The 21,516-nt window shown below is 36.9% G+C and overlaps 1 protein-coding gene across 9 annotated transcripts in view; it reads right to left on the bottom strand.

The window, feature by feature from the left end:
* The window catches only part of LOC128238399 (uncharacterized), a 74,178-nt gene that overhangs the window by 15,339 nt on the left and 37,323 nt on the right, over positions 1-21,516 (bottom strand). For all 9 annotated transcript variants that reach the window (XM_052954299.1, XM_052954291.1, XM_052954293.1 and 6 more), the window contains 27 exons: positions 21,128-21,372; positions 20,776-21,001; positions 20,201-20,328; positions 19,820-20,033; positions 19,014-19,175; positions 18,680-18,791; positions 16,001-16,112; positions 13,425-13,626; positions 13,059-13,177; positions 12,412-12,622; positions 11,797-11,952; positions 10,636-10,923; positions 10,217-10,338; positions 9,814-9,878; positions 9,281-9,432; positions 8,308-8,568; positions 7,260-7,469; positions 6,113-6,253; positions 5,784-5,891; positions 4,538-4,629; positions 4,056-4,232; positions 3,281-3,352; positions 3,004-3,112; positions 1,240-1,365; positions 1,022-1,100; positions 596-713; positions 12-58 (listed from right to left, as the gene is read on the bottom strand). In XM_052954299.1, the coding sequence (XP_052810259.1) occupies positions 12-58; positions 596-713; positions 1,022-1,100; positions 1,240-1,365; positions 3,004-3,112; positions 3,281-3,352; positions 4,056-4,232; positions 4,538-4,629; positions 5,784-5,891; positions 6,113-6,253; positions 7,260-7,469; positions 8,308-8,568; positions 9,281-9,432; positions 9,814-9,878; positions 10,217-10,338; positions 10,636-10,923; positions 11,797-11,952; positions 12,412-12,622; positions 13,059-13,177; positions 13,425-13,626; positions 16,001-16,112; positions 18,680-18,791; positions 19,014-19,175; positions 19,820-20,033; positions 20,201-20,328; positions 20,776-21,001; positions 21,128-21,372 (4,054 nt within the window). The remainder of the gene's footprint in view (positions 1-11; positions 59-595; positions 714-1,021; positions 1,101-1,239; positions 1,366-3,003; positions 3,113-3,280; positions 3,353-4,055; positions 4,233-4,537; positions 4,630-5,783; positions 5,892-6,112; positions 6,254-7,259; positions 7,470-8,307; positions 8,569-9,280; positions 9,433-9,813; positions 9,879-10,216; positions 10,339-10,635; positions 10,924-11,796; positions 11,953-12,411; positions 12,623-13,058; positions 13,178-13,424; positions 13,627-16,000; positions 16,113-18,679; positions 18,792-19,013; positions 19,176-19,819; positions 20,034-20,200; positions 20,329-20,775; positions 21,002-21,127; positions 21,373-21,516) is intronic.

Genomic DNA, 21,516 nt, shown 5'->3' with positions numbered 1-21,516 from the left:
ACAATTCTTACTCTGATTCAAAATCCCAGAAGCAGCAGATGGGGTTTGAATAGTTCGCCTGAAAAAATACAATGATATGCTTGCAGTTTATAAACACCTTTACTACAACAACTGTGTCATCCTCTTAATTGCTATGCTTATTTGTTTTTATTAGCTTCATTCCACTCATACCTTACATGGACTACCAACTTCACATGTCATCCTCACTACAATTACTTTGTCCATTATGTTGCATGTTAATTCCGTACTGAACATCATTAGACTAAGATAAAGTGTTAAAACGAGGTTTGTGTTGATGGGTCACCAACATCACATTTTCCCACACTTGAAAGGCCACAATGTTTCCACACAGATATCAATTCTACCATTTCTGAAAAAATGATCAAGCAAAGAACAGTATGTGCGTCAAAGTGATTGACAGAGATCTCTGCATGCAGGTCAATTATGCTGAAATCTTCCACACTCAGGAGGGCTAGGCTGTCGCTGCGAATGTCCACCACACCACTCATGTCTTGTACCAGACATAACACATACAAACTACATATGTACCTTAAAATACGTCCTAACCATATGTAACATGTTTACGGAAACGTACATCAAAATGCCGGAAGGTGATCTCTGCGGGCGGGTCAATGATAGCGATGTCTTCCTGGATCTGGAAGGCCACGATGTCGCTGTTGAGTTCCAGCTCACCACTCACTTCCTCTACCATGCTATGAAAGTACAAAACATTTGTAACAAAGAGGTACAAGTAACCCCAACATTACAGATAACATTATTTAAGTTCTCATGTGTCTGTTGTCTTGCAAGGTTTTGCACTTTTCATTGAGTGTCAGGTTTTCATTTCGGTTTCCCACATTTTGAATACAAAAGTCTAACTATTGATGAAATTGATTGGATTTAATGATGAGCAGGACATTTTTAATGAATAATTTTTTTCATTCATGGTTTTTTTGTTTCACATAAATGTTTTATTTCATATCTACATAAATAACTGAATGAAGCTAAAACAAGGACTCACTTATTTCTCTTCAAACGAGTCACGAGTATTGAGGTTATATTTCGGTAGAAAGAACTCGCATAATTCAATGTAGACAGACCTGTAATGTAAAAGTGAAGCTATTCAACAACAAGCAAGTCTCAAAAGTACCCAGTAAGTGATAGTCTGCAGTAGGTTACATATCATTTTTTGTAAAGAAAATTTGACAAGAGAAAACAAAGAGCTTCATGTATGTTCACCATTAAAAGACTGTGCAGGTATCCTGATTCCAGAGCCTGATTCCTTGAGCCAGTCTGGCAAGTCTGGGCTCGACCTGTCCGGGAAAACATAGTCACTGTTTTGCTTTCCACGACCAATCTTCACATCTGAAATTCCACATGTTTATATTTGAATGGCCAGTCTTGTCATTGGTCAACATTTCAGTTTATTTCTAGCAGTAACTTTTAACATTGGTCGAAAATGTTTGTAAAATTAAACCAACAAGTTTCTCTTATACAATCTCAAGGACAATGTTTATATTTACCTTACTGTTTAATCCATATAGCATAATACAGTACATTTAAAACATGTAAATAATGTGCTATTTCTTTTGATGCAGTCATTTATAACATCATGCAATGATATTTGATATGATTCGGCATTGGCAGATTGGAAGTCAAATTGTTTTCTTTCAAAAACTAATGTCTCCTCTTTATGGATGTACGTTTGAAGAAATTGTATATAAAGGTGGAAGCATAAGAAACAAGGGGCATAACTCTGCTTAGTACAGCCACAAACAAAACCACAGGTACACAACATGACATGCAGAATAACAAATCTCTCAAGGTTGCATGTGCCATATTTTCACAAAGTCAATGGCCATCACTCTGCACTTATTGGTCGAGACAACACACAAAACAGCAGGTGGGCAACATCTCATGCTGGTTTACAGTTGGATTTGTGACTCTGACTTATATATTTATTGAAAAACGTGCGACAAAAAATTGCATGCTCTATATCATGATTTGTAACTATGTTAAGGGCTTTTTCTCTGCATGTACTGGGTACAGTCACACTCAAAACCGTTATTTACCATTCCTGTAAAGGTTCATCATTCTGGCTAACCCACTTTTGGAGAATACACGTCACACAAGAATGCATGCTCTGATAAGCCACTTTTATCTTATTCAGTTACTCCCCCCCGACAAACATTTGACGTTGCCTCAATTCATTCCTCAAATTTAGTTCTACCTTTCCTCTATTTAGCAACATATAGTACTTTATCCCATTTCCCTCCATTATAACCACAGTGGACTTGTCCAGCTGTGTCAAACCCACAGATTATGGAAGACAAAATGTACTTGCATTGTAAACCTAGAAGTAACAGGTATTTAGTGCAATTCAATTTTATAGAAGCGGTATATTTCAGATGAAAATATATTTAGACAGAAGAATCCAACGTCAAGACGCACAGACGACAGGGTTTGCTTTGACGTGGGATTTTGGTTAATTTTGGTAGGCAATGTCATCACCAGAATCCCTTATCAAGCAACATCATACTGACATCAGGTGTTTGCTGGGTCTGCACTTATCCAGGGCAAAGAAAAACATAAAACCAAAGGTGCACAACTTGACATGCAGGTTTACATTTTGGTTAGGGGTTGTTAGTCTGGTTTATCCACTGGAGATTTGTATTACATCAGATTGCATGTTACTTTTTTTCATGCTATTTTTTAACTAAGTCAAGCAACATGACTTTGAAATAACTCAGTACAGTCATACACAAAACCACAGGTGCACAACTTCACATGGTGTTCAACATTCATGTAAAGTTTCATCACACTAGCTTATATTGTTTTGGAGATACAAGTTTTTGTGAGGGACAGACAGCTAAAAGCAATATGTCTCCATTCAGTTGAAGGGAAGATACAATACAACGGTATTGAAGTAGGTGAATATGAATAAGCGTATTTTGCCTGCATGTTTATAGTTGGTATTCAATAAACTACTATCCCTCTACATACGGATATTATTGGATGTCAGGGTGCGTGTTTGTCCATCGGGTGTCTGGTTGAATCTCTGGTTTATAAACTGCTCGACAACTCGCGGTACATCGATAGCACCCTTCCGACTCTGAAAGAATGAGCATACCTGATTGTCAGCAGTTGTTAATTTTATGTTAATTTTTTTAAGTTCACTAAACATTATTAAAATTATAATGGAAATATTTGAATTAGTAATGTACAAAAAGAGCAAATTAATTTCAATTCTGACATCATTTCAAACTTTGAAATAACTTACCGACTCAATGCGTGATTCCCACGTTGGTTTATTTCTTTGGCCTATTAAGTTGCTTGCACTTTTCAAAAAATTCTGTAAAAATAATTCTTGTTATTAGTGAGTAGCTTTATAAGGTAAAGACATTGCCTAGTACATATAATAGTACAAAAGAAACAAGTGAAGATTTGATGCAATAAAAATAAGAGTGAAATGCTGACAACCCTTAATATCACCAAATACTCAAGTCATATCTCACTCACCTCAATTTACCATATAACAGCATAAAATGAATACAAATATCACTTTTTTTACACTTTAAAAAATATAATTCTCATACATTGTATATTATGTCTATATAAAAAAATCAATATTCTGAAGAAATATAAAATTAGGGCATAAATTGTACTTTAGTACAGTAAAATACATCAAAATTTTATTAAAAAAAAATGCTTTAAAATTACCCTTTGAAGACAAAGACAAAGCACAAGGATGCTATGACTAGAAAGATAGGACATCCTCACGGATTTGCTGCAATTGTCCATTCACTGACTCTTATTTGAGGTGAGGCCCTATGACTTGTTTTTTCCAGACTTCTCTTTTTTGACACTTGATAAATTAATGTAATAAATAGTCTGATTTCCCTTAGATAGCATTTGGATGCACCTCTGCCTTAATGTTCTCTGCCCCCTGATCACCATTCAGCTGTCATTGGTGTCTTATGTTCTCAGCTCCTCCGCCAGCTCCGCCTAGAATGACTTAAATTATTCTCCCTCTTTTTAACGAACATTCTACATACCTCGGCCTCTGTATTGCCAGCATCTTCGCCAGTATCAAGCTGTCCAGCATTGTCCAGTGTGGTCAGTGCAGTCTCCAACTCCCCCTGATAGAGGTCAGTGTCCGAGGTGGCCTCATCTAGGTCAGCCAGTAAGTTTGTCAGGTTTGCTGTGCTGGACCCATCCTGGATGTCTGTCACCTATGGAGGAAATGGTTACAGGCTTAAATGCTGGTAGCTTATTTTATAACATGATGTTTCTTGTTTCAAGTGTAATATGACCATTGCACATTTTTCTTATATAACAATGGTGCAATGTAGCGTAATGTTGGCATCATTTTCTACCAACTGAATGCGAAACTTTTTACTGATGAAAGAATAAAATCATCATTTTTGGTATTAAATGTGTCATTTGATAAAAGATTCTCACACTGTGATCATTACCTTGTCATTTCTTATAGAGGGTTAAGGTTAGTTAAAAGGTACAGTTTTATCATGATTGTTACCGTGTTTTCAATGTCCTGCAGTGAGTCGCTCACGCAGGAGTCAATTGGAGGCCCCCAGGAGCCAACAGTATTGCAGACCCGATAAACCTCACCTGTGGATTCAAACATGCAACGGTATAATGCATAAACTATCTCACTTAAATTGTAGGTTTTATACCCTAAGGTCAGTATAACCTTACTTCAAAAATGTGTAAGGTTTTCAAAAGTGAAGGCATTTATACCTATTGCAATAACATTACATAATGTAAATTTCAGCAATGATTTGATTAAGAGCAACTGCAAAGATTTTAAAGACCTGGAAATCAGGGGATTCGGAACAGTCTCAATTCTGAGTTTAGACTTAGACTAAGAGAACGCTTTAAGTTAATCACAAAGAATCATCTTTATTCCATTAATTTACAAAATAAATGTAAACAACTTTCCAGTTTCAAATAGTAATACAATTCAGCAAATTCACCATCAAAACTAACAAAAGTTACAAAACAGATTTGAAATTGTGTGTTTTTGCATTTATTTTTTATAAACATTGCTCAAATGATTCATAGCTAGGAGAGACTTACAACACTGCATGTATATAAACATTGCTCCTAGGGTACGTAGCTAGGAGAGATTTCCAACACTGCAGATATAAACACTGCTCCTAGGGTTCGTAGCTAGGAGAGATTCTCAACACCGAAGGTATAGATATTGCTCCTAGGATTCATAGCTAGGAGAGATTTTCAACAGTGCAGGTATAAATATTGCTCCTAGGATTCATAGCTAGGAGAGATTTTCAACACTAAAGGTATAAATATTGCTCCTAGGATTCGTAGTTAGGAGAGATTTTCAACACTGAAGGTATAGATATTGCTCCTAGGATTCATAGCTAGGAGAGATTTTCAACACTGCAGGTATAAATATTGCTCCTCAGATGCATAGCTAGGAGAGATTTACAACACTGCAGGTATAAGTATTGCTCTTTCATAGCTAGGAGAGATTCTCAACACTGCAGGTATAAATATTGCTCCAAGGGTTCATAGCTAGGAGAGATTTTCAACACTGCAAAATAGGTATTGCTCCTAGGGTTTGTTGCTAGGAGAGACTTACAAAAGTGCAGGTATAAACATTGCTGCGGGGATTCTTAGCTAGGAGAGATATTCAATAGTGAATGTATAACATTGCTCCTAAGGATTCGTGATAAAACAGTCAAAGAGGAAAATATCTTCATCGAAAGATTTCCTTCAATTAAAAACGTAGAATACCCCACCTGTGAATCCCGTGGGACAGTTTATTCTGACTGTGGCACCGGCAGCAGATTCTGGCCATGTGGCGCCATTTATTCCAGTTGTCTGTGGGCAAACAATGCTCTGCAGGGCTGCAAGACAGAAAAGCACATGTATGGACACGGCCCAGATTTAACTATTCCTTTGAAAGATATTTTGTAGTTATTTCTGTGAATGTAATTACATCTACCAAAGTATTGACTTAGATGATAACACTTATACAAGAAGATACTGAGGTATATTACACAGCTAAGATCTTTTTTCAAGAAATGCTTTTATCCATTGTTTCTCCAATAATTATATTTAAACTTACCATTTGGTCGTACGTTGACAAACGACCTTGACCTTGCACCGATACCAGCCTTATTGCGTCCAGCACAGCCATAAACAGAATTCACTTGTATGTTACGTATGGTCAATGTAGCATTTGATTCTTGAACATCCAGGTCATTATCTAGAAAAAAGCCATATAGTGTTGATGTACAGAGTACTAACAAAATATACATCATGAAAAGGAATGTCAATTTATGGTTTTTTTATTGCATGCAAATCTGGATCCCAGTCACAATTCAAGTTTAATCTGATTAAATTATTAATTACTTTGTATTTGTCGATTAACTTTTATGATTACGTTGAGGGTGAGAATAGTGTAGTTGTAAAGAGACGATCCCTTACTCAAGGGTCATGGGCTCAAGCCCGATCAGGGGTATGTCCAAGCCCCATCAGGAGTATGTTAAAGCCTAATCAAGTTTATGTTCAAGTGTCCTTCTCTTAATCAATGGGTCATGGGTTCAGGCCCCATCAGGGGAATGTTCAAGCCCCTTCAGGAGTATGCTCAAGCCCCATCAGGGGTATGTTCAAGCCCCTTCAGAGGTATGTTCAAGCCCCATCAGGGGTATGTTCAAGCCTCTTCAGCGGTATGTTCAAGCCCCATCAGGGGTATGTTCAAGCCCCATCAGGGGTATGTTCAAGCCTCTTCAGCGGTATGTTCAAGCCCGATCAGGGGTATGTTCAAGCCCCTTCAGCGGTATGTTCAAGCCCCATCAGGGGTATGTTCAAGCCCCATCAGGGGTATGTTCAAGTCCCTTCAGGGGTATGTTCAAGCCCCTTCAGCGGTATGTTCAAGACCCATCAGGGGTATGTTCAAGCCCCTTCAGCGGTATGTTCAAGCCCCATCAGGGGTATGTTCAAGCCCCTTCAGCGGTATGTTCAAGCCCCATCAGGGGTATGTTCAAGCCCCATCAGGGGTATGTTCAAGCCCCTTCAGTGGTATGTTCAAGCCCCATCAGGGGTATGTTCAAGCCCCATCAGGGGTATGTTCAAGTCCCTTCAGGGGTATGTTCAAGTCCCTTCAGGGGTATGTTCAAGCCCCTTCAGGGGTATGTTCAAGCCCCTTCAGCGGTTTGTTCAAGCCCCATCAATATTTAAATTTGTTCCACTGAAAGTATTCTGGAGTCTACCTGATGGTTGAAATTCAGCATCATCTTTATACCAAAGCAGTTGCAGGTATGGAGTAACTTCTCTACACACTAAGATGACATCTCTACCATAGTCTACTGTGACCTCACGCGGTGAGATGCTTACGACTGGCTGAGAAATTACTGCAACATCTAATGATGCCGAGTCTGTCTGCTGTCCACTTTCTCCACGTATGTGACAGGCATATTTTCCTGTTAAGAGAAAATCAAATCTAATTTCTATAATGCACAGTGAAAAATCATCCCAATTTTTGTCAGGTTGATTTACTTCCCATACAACATATACTGGTAATCCCCTGAAGAGTCTCCATAAACTCTATACAATCTTTGGTTACAATAAGTTACCCCATACTAAAGATCTACAGTTTCAGGTGTAATTGATACAGCAGAAGGCCCTCCCATCAGCCCATGTGCTCTCCCAAAGAAGGACATAGCACATTCTAATAAGTAGGTTTTCAATATGTGAAAACTAGGTTAAACATATTAAATATAAGGCATGAATTTTGATCATACATGCCATTTTTTTTAAATTCTTCCCAGAGAATTTGACTTACATGCCAGGGGATTTTCATCATCGCCATTTACCACTTTGATGCGGGTAGCATTTCATTTTTTTACCCTTTTTTTGCAACATACAAAAAAGTATTTTAAGTATTTTAGGTATTTTATTTACACTTCTTAAAGTCATTTATATTTTTATGATACAATGTCATATTGAATACTGCATGACAAAATATTTCATAGAAAAATATATTTCAGATACAATTTAATGGGCTGACCTTCCTCTAACATGGATAAAAAAATCTGATGTCTATCAGAAATGATGACTTTCAGACTTATAGAAAAAATGGAATGACTATCAATATTTTTCATTTCTTCCATTCCCCAATAGTCAAATTTGTTTGCATTTGATTGAGAAGTAAATTTATCCTTTTTTTGTTTAACTTCATAGACATGTTTCCTTTTGGCATTTTTGATGAACATTTTTTTCTTGTTTTAGTCAAGTTTGATAAAGTATCATATTTCCCACCTTCATGTTGACGGAGCATGGGCGTTATGGACAGGATGGACATCTTTCCTTCGTAGATCAATGCATTCGGTACAGAATTTGTAATGGAATATCGTGAGAGACTGGTGGGTTGTATCATGACATCTTTGAAGGTCCACCAATAGGTGATGGTTGCGTTAGACGGATAACCAATGGCATTAAACAGACACGTAATTTTGACATCAGTGTTGTTGAAAACTTCTGATGGTGTAACTGAGATCTGGGCCACATCAACGTAACCCTCTGAGAATAAAACATACAACTATTAAAATATCAATGGTCACAATTCAACAGCAGATCAATATTCATTTAATAAAATTTTGAAGCATAACAATAGTTTATGAAGAATAGCAAGTACATGTATAATTATGTAGCGTATATACTGCTTGTTCATTCTCCATAAATAAGCAACTACATGTAGATAACAATACTAGATACTAGATTACAATACTAGATCACAATACTATTAATACTAGTAGTAGTATTTCTTTGTCTAAAAAGTTTAGTAGCAGTGCAAGAAGTTTGATTGTTTTTTCTTTCAAGTAACAAAAGTTACAAGGAGGGAACTAATTTAAAACAGCAATGTAACTTGATAATTGGGCATTGCAGCCATAGCTGACAACAACACCAAGGCTATGATGTTACGTGACTTTTTTCTTATCTTCGAATGAAACAAGCAAAAAATCTTAGTGAGCAAACTAGAAGAATGTACAATGCCTTCATTGCCAAATGCTGATCACAGGGTATAAAGAATACACTGACAGGTTTTCCAGCCAGCCGAAACTTCTAACTGGCCCACTGACACCAGCAAACAAAGGCAACTAATATACTTTACAGGGTACATGGAATCCAAAGAGGGAGTTGTCAGCCAGCCAGTCTGCACAATGGAGCTGAGCAAATGCAGGATCTCTGAGACACAAAAACACCAGGAATAAATGACTCCTATAACACTTACCTCCGATAATAGCCACAAAGTACGTAGAGTCTACAGAGATGTTTCCCAGCCAGCCTGTCTGCACTGTGGAGTTGAGCAACTGCAGTGTCTCTGTGGCACTTCCACTCTGGTTCACCGACACTATGAAGTCCACATACAGGCTGTTAGCTGGCCTATTTGGAAATAAGAAGGCAGAAATAATGTGAAATCATAATACAATATAGATAAGCAGAAGAAGTAAAATAGAAGCTTTGATTACAATATAGTAAGAGAAAGTAGGATTTTTTTTTGCAACAACAAAAAGTAGAAAAAGAAGAAAAGTAAGTACATTTGTTTAGAATTATTTTATAACACTTCTCTCTGTTAGTCAATATTTTTTGTACCAATTTCATCAAAAATCCCTGAATAAATTTGATTCAATTTGTTGAACAATTTATAGCTATCAGGTCGACAATAACAAAAGATCAAAACTGATCTTAAGATCAACATATTAAAAAATAAGTAGTAATAGTAATAGCCTGCATTGTTTAATTTCAAAATGGCCACTTTCCTACCTGAAGCCCATGATCTTGACACTGTAGAATCCTTTGAACTGTGGCTGCTTGAGAACAAACTCCAGCTACAAAAAAGAAGGTACTGTAAAGTATTCAATCATGCAGAGTTCACAATTTACAGAGCTCTCAACTCAAAAAGGGGCAGAAATATTGTCTGTAATATTAATACAGTATAAGTTTCGATCTATACACAATAAACCTTTCCAAATGATACTAAAAAAGCATGGGTTCATCAGGAATTCGAAATGCACACTATTGTACAAACGTTTAATACCCTTAAAAGGGTGCAACAATTTAAACTGTATGAGAAAAGAGTCAGAATGCTTTCCGAATTGAATCCCTGGGTTTTCTTCAATGGTAGTTGTTGATGATGACCATATGTCTCACAGTGAGAACACCATACCTGCGAGAGGACATTCTGGGTAGTGGCGTAATAAAGCTGTGAGTCCAGGTCGCGAAGTCTCGGGTCGAAATTTGCCGCCAGATACCGGACGGTGGCCGCCAGGTGCGTGAAAACTGGAACCTCTGAAGGTAGACAAGTAGAAAAAATAAACAGTGAATTCCTTAGACACAAGGTGAAATAATAAATAATGTTGGTGATAGAGTTATCTAATAATGCACAAGTACAAGTATGGTTAAAGATTAATGACACAGTAATCAAATGCCATATAACAAGAAACACACACCATAAAAACAAGCTACCGGTACATTGTATGTCTAGGTTTTAAGAAAAGGCATCACATTTAACAATAAATATAGCTATAAATACCACAATCATAGGAGGTTTGAATAGTTCAATTATAAATTGTTTCTGCACTTTACCGGTTGTTTGAATGGTGATTTGTTGAGAGGTGCTACGTCCATACGCTGTCACCGCTGCTACGGTCACTGTGTACTGTGATTCTGGAAGAAGATTCCGGATCTCATAGCGTGACATGGCCGACAAGGAGGCTCTTATTGTGACGTCCGTGCTCTCACCTCCAGTCAGACGTACAGAAATGGTGAAGGTGCCCGTAACCTTCACATAGTCTTCCCGTACGTAAGACCAGCTGATAATGGCATTGTTGTAGCCTACTTCCTTGACAGTGATCATCACAGGTGGGGGAAGCACTGAAAAAACAACTTTGTACTTTAAACACTCAATATTATGAACATGATTTGATGCATCGAAACATTAATCTGCTTTATTATATGCTTTCTTGTAAAGAGATATATCAGTGAAATAAAAATGATATTTCACCATTTTGAACAGTGAAATAACAATATTTTTCACTGTTTTGAAATTTTCGCCCCTTTTCACTTCCAAATCAAACGTCAGTCTCATAGGCACATGACACAGTTTCAAGGACGTCATAGGATGTCATAGGATGTCATTTCCAAAATTCAGTTGTGCTTGCATATGATTTGGTACACTTTTCTTTACATACTACAAATAACTGTTAATTCATATCACTTTTAGGCATATAATTACCTGAAAAATGGTTTGTTTCAGTGTTTATATATTTCACTTCATGAGTACCACAACTAAATATTCCACTCCTGAAATACAGCTTTACGTGCTCACTTAGTGAAACATATAGAAGATAATTGTCCATTTCATTGTAAGATTCATATATATTTTACCGAGTGACTAAAAGCTACATTTCACAAGTGAGTTAAGTATTTACTTTTGGTGTTCATGAGGTGCAACATTTTGCAATCTTACACTGATACCAACATAATTTTATTTATATAACTAAAAAGGATATAAAATGACATTTAATTTAAGTTTTTAAGAAAAATGTGCATAATTGTATTTTGATAAATGTATATGATTTGCCCATAATCATTGATTTCTTTATCAAATTTATTGCTTACCATGGCAAAGTTTATTTTCTAATTTTAATTTGATGAAATGTACATTTACAGTTGACTTTAAAAAATAAAGATATCTTTAATGCTCAAATTATACAGGAATCTTCAGATTTTATTGTCAAAACATACAATTGACTGTTATGGCGATATCTTTTACAATGGACAGTCCTCCGCCATCTGCTACCAACACGGACACGTCATATTTTGCAACCGTGACGTCCAGCAGCGCCTTTGTCACCAGCAACTTTGATGTACCATTATTCATCAGTTCAAATGGTGAAGAGTCTGATAAAATGAAAAACAATTGTAAGAAAAATCTGAAACAGGTCAATATCATTGGTAAACATGCGAAACAACTGCATCATATTTCCTAGCAAAAGAGATTGATGTACTCTCGTAAGGAAATGGGGTAAGATATTATTTTTAAAGGGATTAGCTTACCAGACACATCAGATTTCAGAAGTGATATTGAGTTCATAGATAATTCTCTATGTAATACACTGCACATTCAAGAAGTGAGATAAAAAAGAACTCAATCAAGGTAATAATGTAGAAATCATCATAGCTCACAAATCCCAAACATTTGCCCAAATGGATGACCTAAGAAAAGATCAGGGGTAAAGGTCAAACCATTATAGACAGATGGTTTAAAGCAGTGTTTTAGGGGATTTCACTTGATCCAGAAAGATGGGTACATTTTATATTAACAATTTTTTGTTTTCTGTACAAAACCTGTTATCTCACCACGATCCAGTTGGTAAGTTAGGGTCTTATACTCCAACTTGATGTCACCATCAACACAGGTAATGGCCGTGACAACTGTGCCTACACTGGCGTCAACACTGATTACATCAATGGTTTCAGTTTTGGTGGTGCATGTCGGAGGTTCATTAATGTCGATTATGTTTATCTGTACTGTTGTGTCAGAAGACAACTTCGATCCTGTGTCTTCAGCCTGTGATAAAAACATAGTTGAACAGACATAGCAGCATTTAGAGAATAAAATATATGTGTGTCTTAAGTATACGACTATGCCCACTGGTAATGGGTCAGAATTTTTACATCTGAATAGTGATAAATTTAAATATCGATTTGGGTTCATTGCTGAAAATTTTAATAAAACAAAGATGAAATAAAATCAGATATAACAATCAATTTGGATGAATGGTGTTTTTAACGGTGTTAAAAACAATAATGGAAAGTTACAACTTATACTTGAGTAATGAAATATTTTTTTTTGTTTTCGGAAAACCAGAACAGATCTAGTTTATAACTGACTAAACTGAATAACAATCCATTTCTGCAGTGATACAGTCTATTCCTTCCATTTCTCTCAAATTAAAGAATTGAACTATTTTCTATAAATATAGTATAATAAGAAGCATACGAACCACCACAGTGAGGCTGTACACAAGGTTGGCGAGGGGCTGCAGGTCCTTGGTGGCTGAAATGGTGCCTGTAGAGCTGTCTAGAGCAAAATAGTTTCCCCAGTCACCAGCAGGGGTTCCCTCTGTTCAAATAAGTTGGACTCGTAACAAATAATATTTATATTTCAAAAAAGGGTAATACATTAAACATAAATATATTTAACTGTAAATGAAAATTTGTATATTAACACACTTTTACCTTTAAAACCTTATAGAGAAAAATTTACAAAGTTATAAAACAACATACAATATTGTTAAGAATCAATTAATAGGGCAAAAAACAAAAACATTTAGAAGCAAAGCTTCTTAACATTTAAGTTAAATTCGCACCTGTAATTCTGTATACAATCTGTCCAATCAGGTTTGCAGAAGTCGCTGTCACCTTAAACACTTCGACGTTTGCAACTGCCGTCTCATTAATGTCAGTAATGTACTTTGAGGCCCCAAACACAGGCGTTGCCTGGGCGTAGCTCACCTCAATAATCTCCCGAAATCTTGCCTTGGTCAGCCCATTGTACACATCAATGACAATCTGAATTGCATATATGACCTCTAATAAGTAAAATAGAAGTACAGCTAGATATCTCAATGAACCCATTATAACCTCAATATATAGCTTACAACCTCCAGAAACCTAACTGCTCAACTAGATACACAAAAGACATACATCAATGTACATATAGATAGTTCAGTGTATAGCTTGATAGCTCAGTGTACAGCTATAAAGCTCAAAGCACAGTTAGATAGCTCTGTGCACAGCTAGATAGCTTGGTGTACAGCAAGATAGCTTAGTGTACAGCTATATACTTTAGTGTACAGATAGAAAGCTCAGTGTAGTTAAACAGCTCAGTGTACAGCAAGATAGCTTAGTGCACAGCAAGATAGCTTAGTGTACAGCAAGATAGGTCAGTGTACAGATAGATAGCTCAGTGTACAGTTAGATAGGTCAGTATACACATTATACAACTTGCAACTTGATAGCTCAGTGTACAGCTAGATAGATAAGTAAACAGTTAGATGATTTAGTATACAGCTAGAAAGCTCAGTGTACAGTTAGATAAGGTTAGTAAGATGTACAGCTACATTATAACTTCAACGTTCAACTTGACACCTCACTGTACAGCTATAAATCTAAGTGTACAGCTAGATACCTTGGTGTACAACTAGATACCATAGTGTACAGCTAGAAACCTTAGTGTACAGCTAGAAACCTCACTATACAACTAGATACCTTAGTGTACAGCTAGAAACCTTAGTGTACAGCTAAATACCTCATTGTACAACTAGATACCTCACTGTACAGCTAGAAACCTTAGTGTACAGCTTAATACCTCACTGTACAACTAGAACTAGATACCTTAGTGTACAGTTAAATACCTCACAGTACAACTAGATAGCTTAGTGTACAGTTAAATACCTCACTATGCAACTAGATAGCTTAGTGTACAGTTAAATACCTCACTATGCAACTAGATAGCTTAGTGTACAGTTAAATACCTCACAGTACAACTAGATACCTTAATATACAGCTTAATACCTCACTGTTCAGCTAGATACCTTAGAGTACAGTTAAATACCCCACTTTAAAGCTAGATACCTCACTGTACAGGTAGATACCTTAGTGTACAGCTAAATACCTCACTGTTCAGCTAGATAACTTAGTTTACAGTTAAATACCTTACTGTGAAGCTACATACTGCCAAATTGCTTATTGAACATCTTTATAGTTGTTTACAGCTAGATAGCTCATTATACAGCTAAATACCTCACTGAACATCAAGAGCTAAACACCTCATTGTGAAGCTTCAAACATCACTGAACAGCTAGAGCTAAATACCTCATTGAGCAGCTTGATACCGCACTGAATAGCTAGAGCTAAATACCTTATTGTACAACTCGATACCTCACTGAACACCTTTAGCTTAATACCTCATTTTACAGCTATATACCCTAATATGCATCCAGATACCTCACTTAACAGCTAGAGCTAAATACCTCATTATACAACTAGATACCTCACTGTGCAGCTAGATACCTCACTGAACAGCTAGAGCCAAATACCTTATTGTACAACTTGAAACTTCACTTAACAGCTAGAGCTATATACCTCATTATACAGCTAGATACCTCACTGTGCAGCTTGATACCTCACCAAACAGCTAGAGTTAAATATCTCATTATAAAGCAAGAGACCTCACTGAAAAGCAATAGCTAAATACCTCTTTATACAGATAGATGCCTCACTGTGCAGCTATATACCTCACTGAACAGCAATAGCTAAATACCTCTTTATACAGATAGATACCTCACTATGCAGCTATATACCTCACTGAACAGCAATAGCTAAATACCTCTTTATACAGATAGATACCTCACTGTGCAGCTATATACCTCACTGAACAGCAAAAGCTAAATACCTCTTTATACAGATAGATACCTCGCTATGCAGCTCACTGAACATCTTGAGGTAAATATCTTATTGTGCAGCTTGATATTTTAGTGTGCAGCTTGATAACTCGCTGAACTGCTAAAGCTAAATACCTCTTTATACAGCTGTATACCTCACTGAACAGCTAGAGCTAAATACCCCACTGTGCAGCTAGATACTTCACTGAACAGCTAGAGCTAAATATCTATTATACAGTGTCTACCTCACTGAACAGCTAGAGCTAAATACCTGACTGTGCAGCTAGATACCTCACTGAACAGCTAGAGCTGAAAACCTCACTGTGCATTAGAAACCTCAGTGAACAGCTAGAGCTTAATATCTCTTTATACAGTTATATATCTCACTGAATAGCTAGAGCTAAATACCACACAGTGCAGCTAAATATCTCATTACACAGCTCAAGTTAAATACCTCACTGTGCAGCTAGTAACCTCACTGAACAGCTAGAGTGAAATACCTCATATTTTCCACTAGTGGTGAGTTCGTAGCAAGTGGATAATCGATTCTGCGCGATGACTGGAACTGTAAACCCGAGTGTTATATTCCCGGATGATTCATACGTAAGGTGACTGAAATAGCAACATAAACAATACTGAAAAGGTAAAACAATCTTCTTACAGAAAACAATTGATGTTTGTCAAACATAATCCCCCTGGGTGCCACTTTGTCAGACAAGAATATCACTGGAAGCGATGGATGCTCCCAATATGCCAATTTTCAATGAAAAGGCAGCACTTGTAATACAATGGGCCACTAGAAGGTAAATGGTTGTAGAATTATTATACACAAGCAGGAAATATTCATTACATGAAAAGATGTGGACAGGTTTGTGAATTAAATTTTAAAGTAAATTTCAAGAAATTAAATAAAAAAGCAGCAATTAATATTCACAGATATCACAGATATGGCCTGGACAAACTCCAATTTTCAAAAGTCATCAGATGAGGGACGTTTCAGGGGAGATAACTAAAATATGCAGGTCAGGAGTATGGTTCTTGGGTGATGCACTATCTCTTATTGTCATCTATCTCCATTTCATGTTTCAATTCAATCCCTTTAGTATTTTCCAAAAAATGGCCCTAGACAAGCACCAATCATGAAAAATGATTAAGGGAAGATAAATTAATAAATTAATTAATATGCATGATAGGATTATGGTTCATGTGCACTGCCTTTCCTCTCATTGATATCAATCTTTATACCAAGTATTATTTCAATCCCATCAGCAGTTATTCTCTGCACAAGGGTTTGAAAGCACCAACTATAAAAGAAATGGTTAAAGGGAGATTACTTAATAAATATGCATGCTTGGATTATAGATCTTCAGCACTGCCCTTCCTCTCATTGCCATCTATCAACATACAAATTTTTACTTTGAATCCCACCAGTAGTTATGAAGTTATGGCCCGAACAAGCACCAATTATGAAAAAGTTGGTTAAGTGAAGATAACTTAACAAATATGCATGATATGATTATGGTTCTTGTGTGCAATTCCTCTCATTGCTATCTATCTATATTCCAAGTTTAATTGCAATGCCATCAGTAGGTTTTCTCCTGACATTAAGGTGTGACACACAGAAGGAGAGACAAAGTGGCAACTTATGCTCTGCTCTCAGGCATCATAAAAAATGTATACGATTAAACAAGAAATGTACTGATTATTTGAAAATGCACAATTTTTTAAAGAAACTAAAGATTAAAAGTTTGAGCTGAGCTGCGGACAATGTTTTCATAAGAGACCATGACCTTCACCTTTTATCTACTGATTCCCCAATCTCCCACCTTTAAAAGAAAAGAAAAGCCAACTAGTGAATCAACCTTCATAAGAAGATTCATGGCCATAGGTCTGACCATTCTAAAGTGATTGTGCAGAAAAAAAACCAGTGAAATGTGCTGGAAATCAACAAAGGCAGCAGAAATTGACAGTTATTTCCCTTTTTTTTTACAACAGCGTTGTGACTGTCTTAATTTATGTTGCTTTCCTTCTGTAATCCACTTGTCTCATCAACCAAACTGGAGGTCTGGAAATCAAATCCTAGGGTCATGATTAGGAGTGGTCTCAAGTCTGAGTTCAGACTCAAGGGTCATGATTAGGAGTGGTCTCAAGTCTGAGTTCAGACTCAAAGGGTCATGATTATGAGTGGTCTCAAGTCTGAGTTCAGACTCAAAGGGTCATGATTATGAGTGGTCTCAAGTCTGAGTTCAGACTCAAGGGTCATGATTATGAGTGGTCTCAAGTCTGAGTTCAGACTCAAGGGTCATGATTAGGAGTGGTCTCAAGTCTGAGCTCAGACTCAAGGGTCATGATTAGGAGTGGTCTCAAGTCTGAGTTCAGACTCAAGGGTCATGATTAGGAGTGGTCTCAAGTCTGAGTTCAGACTCAAGGGTCATGATTATGAGTGGTCTCAAGTCTGAGTTCAGTCTCAAGGGTCATGATTAGGAGTGGTCTCAAGTCTGAGTTCAGACTCAAGGGCCATAATTAGGAGTGGTCTCAAGTCTGAGTTCAGACTCAAGGGCCATGATTAGGAGTGGTCTCAAGTCTGAGTTCAGACTCAAGGGTCATATTTCACTTTAACTTTCCTTCAATTTTTTTTATATATATTACTTATCAAAATTTTACAATTATTCACATTATATATTGTAAAACGAAAGGAGTAAAAATATTCTTGTAATGTAATAAAAGTGCTTGTTTGAGTGTGGACTTTGACTTGAGGTTGTTTGTAATCCTAACCCAAGGACATCTGGTTGTCCAGTTGGCACAGTGGTTAGTGCACATGCTTCTCACCAAGCCTACCTGGGAGCGATTCTTGGCCTAGGTACATGTGAATTAAGTATGTGGTCACCAAGCCGGACAAGTGGGTTTACTCTGTGTTCTCCAATTTCCCTCAGAACACAAGATTACACTCTTGCTGAACATCTTGCCAATGAGAGTTTCTTAGTATAAGTTAATACTACTTTGTTCACAATTGTTGTAAAATAAATAAAGTTAAAACAAATGACTTCTTAAGACTTCAGAGCTAAGTAAAGAAGAGATACAAGTGTGCCGAGTATGGCAGTGCCCAGGAAGCTGTAACCAAAAAAGAATTTTTATAATCATATAACCCACCAGAGCAGATCAATTATTCTTTAACGTACTTGTTGGAGGTAGTTGTGGGATCAGTACAGTCCATGGTGATGTCAACACACTTCCCCTGCACCCAGATATCCGGGGGTGTAACCCCCACTGTGCACTCCGCCCCAATCACGTCTGAAAATAGATACATACACATCATATAAGAACCTTGGTCATCTACCATAGTTATTTAGAGTTAATCTGTACGTAATGATAGCTTTATACAAATAGCTTTGTAAAATGAAGAAATTATCTGGCCACTTATTTCAAGATCTCATTTGGCATCCCAATTACTTGCACAACACTTTTAAATTGGATGGCTTTCTATTTTTAATGCTAACAACATTGGTCACCTACTGTTAACAGATATATAGACGCTGACAGAAGTCCCTAGCCGGGGTGATCCATAATCTTCCACTCGCACCTGAAGGGTTGTACTTCCTGTCCCGTACAGCTTCGTACGTGGCAAATTTTGGCTAACAATAACATCACCAGATGACGTCATATTGAAATAGTTATCTATCAACAAATAAAAACAAATTCATCACATGCCTTTCCATATCCCACAGCTATTCTGAAATAACTGAAGAGCTGATTTATGTTTATAATCAAGAACATGCACTTAGTTATAAATGTGATGGAATTATGACATCTTTCTGGAATGGAAAATCTAAGAAATGTAAAGGCTAAATGCAGGTTCATTGAATAAAACAGCATACAGTACGATAAAACAAGTAATTAATCATTGAAAGGACGTATATTATAAAGGCTTTTTAATGCTTTTCTGACGACCTGTATAACGTCTCGTTTGGTGCATCCGATGCATGGATACGTGATAACACACCCAACCTGACCTGATACAAGATGTCAGAAAAGCAACATTTCATAACATCTTCTATATATATCATTATTCATCTTGAGAAGTATCAGCATTCTGATTCTATTTGCTCATTGGTTTTTTTTGCATTGAAGGGAAAATAATGGGTGGCATTTTGTGAACAGATCCATATATGATCGACTATCAGTCAATGTGGAATCATTGTACGATGCAAATTAACACAGTTATGATTATATATATTGAATATGTATGCACAAATTAATATGTTTCATAGAACAACTTGATTTGTTTTTAATTGAAATCATTGTCATAAATATAAACTTACTCTGGTCACCAGATGTGATGTTATAGTTCAGACGAATGTTATCAGGGTCTCTATCGCCATCTGTGCAAGTGAGCGACTGAAGGACGTGGCCGGGAGCAGCAAGGATATCGGTGGTAGCCTGGTAGTTGACAGGGTTGCAGGAAGGGGCGGAGTTCAGGTCACGCACATGGATTTCCACCCTTGTCTCTGTGCTTTTCCCTAGACCGTCAGTAGCCTGTTGGTGGAAGGGACGACGTAGGGTGGAGGAGAGTTGAGAATATCGATTTTATTGGAATGATTCCAGTTAATCAGCACAATCCAATAAATGCAATGTTTATTTAATTCAATAACTTTGATCTCTTTGTTATGATTTTAAATACATAATATGAATTAAATACATACAGTAACATTGTAAAGGAACAAATTCCGGATGGTTGCATCCAGGGTCACAGTCGTGAAGAAGGAACGGACCGACGGGAAAAACAAAATGGCACCAGACATTGCGTCCTTGAAATCAGCATTGTTTGTCACTAAAAGAAGGTATATATATTATTTATATTTTGTTATTGATTTTGGAGAATACAAGCTATCATGGGATTTTAATATTTGCTAGCTTCTACCATTCATGTATATTTCTTATAAATTCCAGTTCAATGCCTCAAGGTTTGCGATACTGAGGTATGGGATCATTGGAAGCCTGCCGACTCCCCAAATTATTATTTTTTGTGTCACTTAAAATGGTTTATGAGTACTGTATAGACAAAAATAAAATCATTATTACGAAAAATTATTAAAAACATGCATTTTGGACACTTCAACATATTCTTCACATTGCCTTTCAGTTGAAATACAGATCAAATGTACAAACTGCATATTGTTTTTCAATATTAAAAATATATATTAAGTGGTTTATTTGACATATTTGTAACCAGCAAGCAAATGCCTTTCAAACGCTAAAAAAAAGTCATGGCTCTTACACTGAGCTCGAACTTCCTTCAGCTCAAAATCCGGATTTCCCTGACCATCATCCGGGTCTTTAACTTCGAGCACAAGAAGTGCTTTGTTGGTGTCTGCAGGCATGTTCTCATCCACAGTTATGTTATAAAGGGCGCTAGAGAACACTGGCGCATCGTTAATGTTGGTCACTGTTAGCTTCCACGTAATTGTCGAGTTTGCTAGACCATTAGAGACTGTTCCTACCAGCTGCATAAATAAGAAATTAAAAGAAAGAATAGAATAAAAATACTCTTAAAAGAGTATCTAACAATGGACCGAATATTGAAGTCTAAAATCAATGCATGAAACCAACAACACATGTAGACCACTGACCTCATATTGTCCAAACTGGTTTCTCAGACTGGACTTGATGCAGGCATTGAGGCCCATCTGTCCTGTGGAGGAGTGGCTGCGAATCTCTAGAAGCCCGAGGGCTGACCCCGTCTGGGCAACCAGAGTCACCGACACACTGGTCGGGTCGGTGCATGTGAGCTCATTGTCCAGGCACGAACCAACCACAGCATTCTCAGGAAGCACCTTGGTAATGGCGGCCGGTGTGCAAACAGGGCCAAACTCAGCTGATGGTTAAAAAGTGTAATTTTAAGTTCTTTGTGATATCTGTTTTTGCCTTTTATTATCTTTAATTTTTTTTAACTAAAAACCTGATACTTATATGTCTTTGGGTATGATTTGACTGATATAAACATTAACCTTGATTATTT

Source organism: Mya arenaria, chromosome 6 (assembly GCF_026914265.1).
Source record: "Mya arenaria isolate MELC-2E11 chromosome 6, ASM2691426v1".
Classification (NCBI taxonomy): domain Eukaryota; kingdom Metazoa; phylum Mollusca; class Bivalvia; order Myida; family Myidae; genus Mya; species Mya arenaria.
Note: the sequence above shows the minus strand (reverse complement) of the source record. Positions and strands in the feature narration are given on the sequence as shown.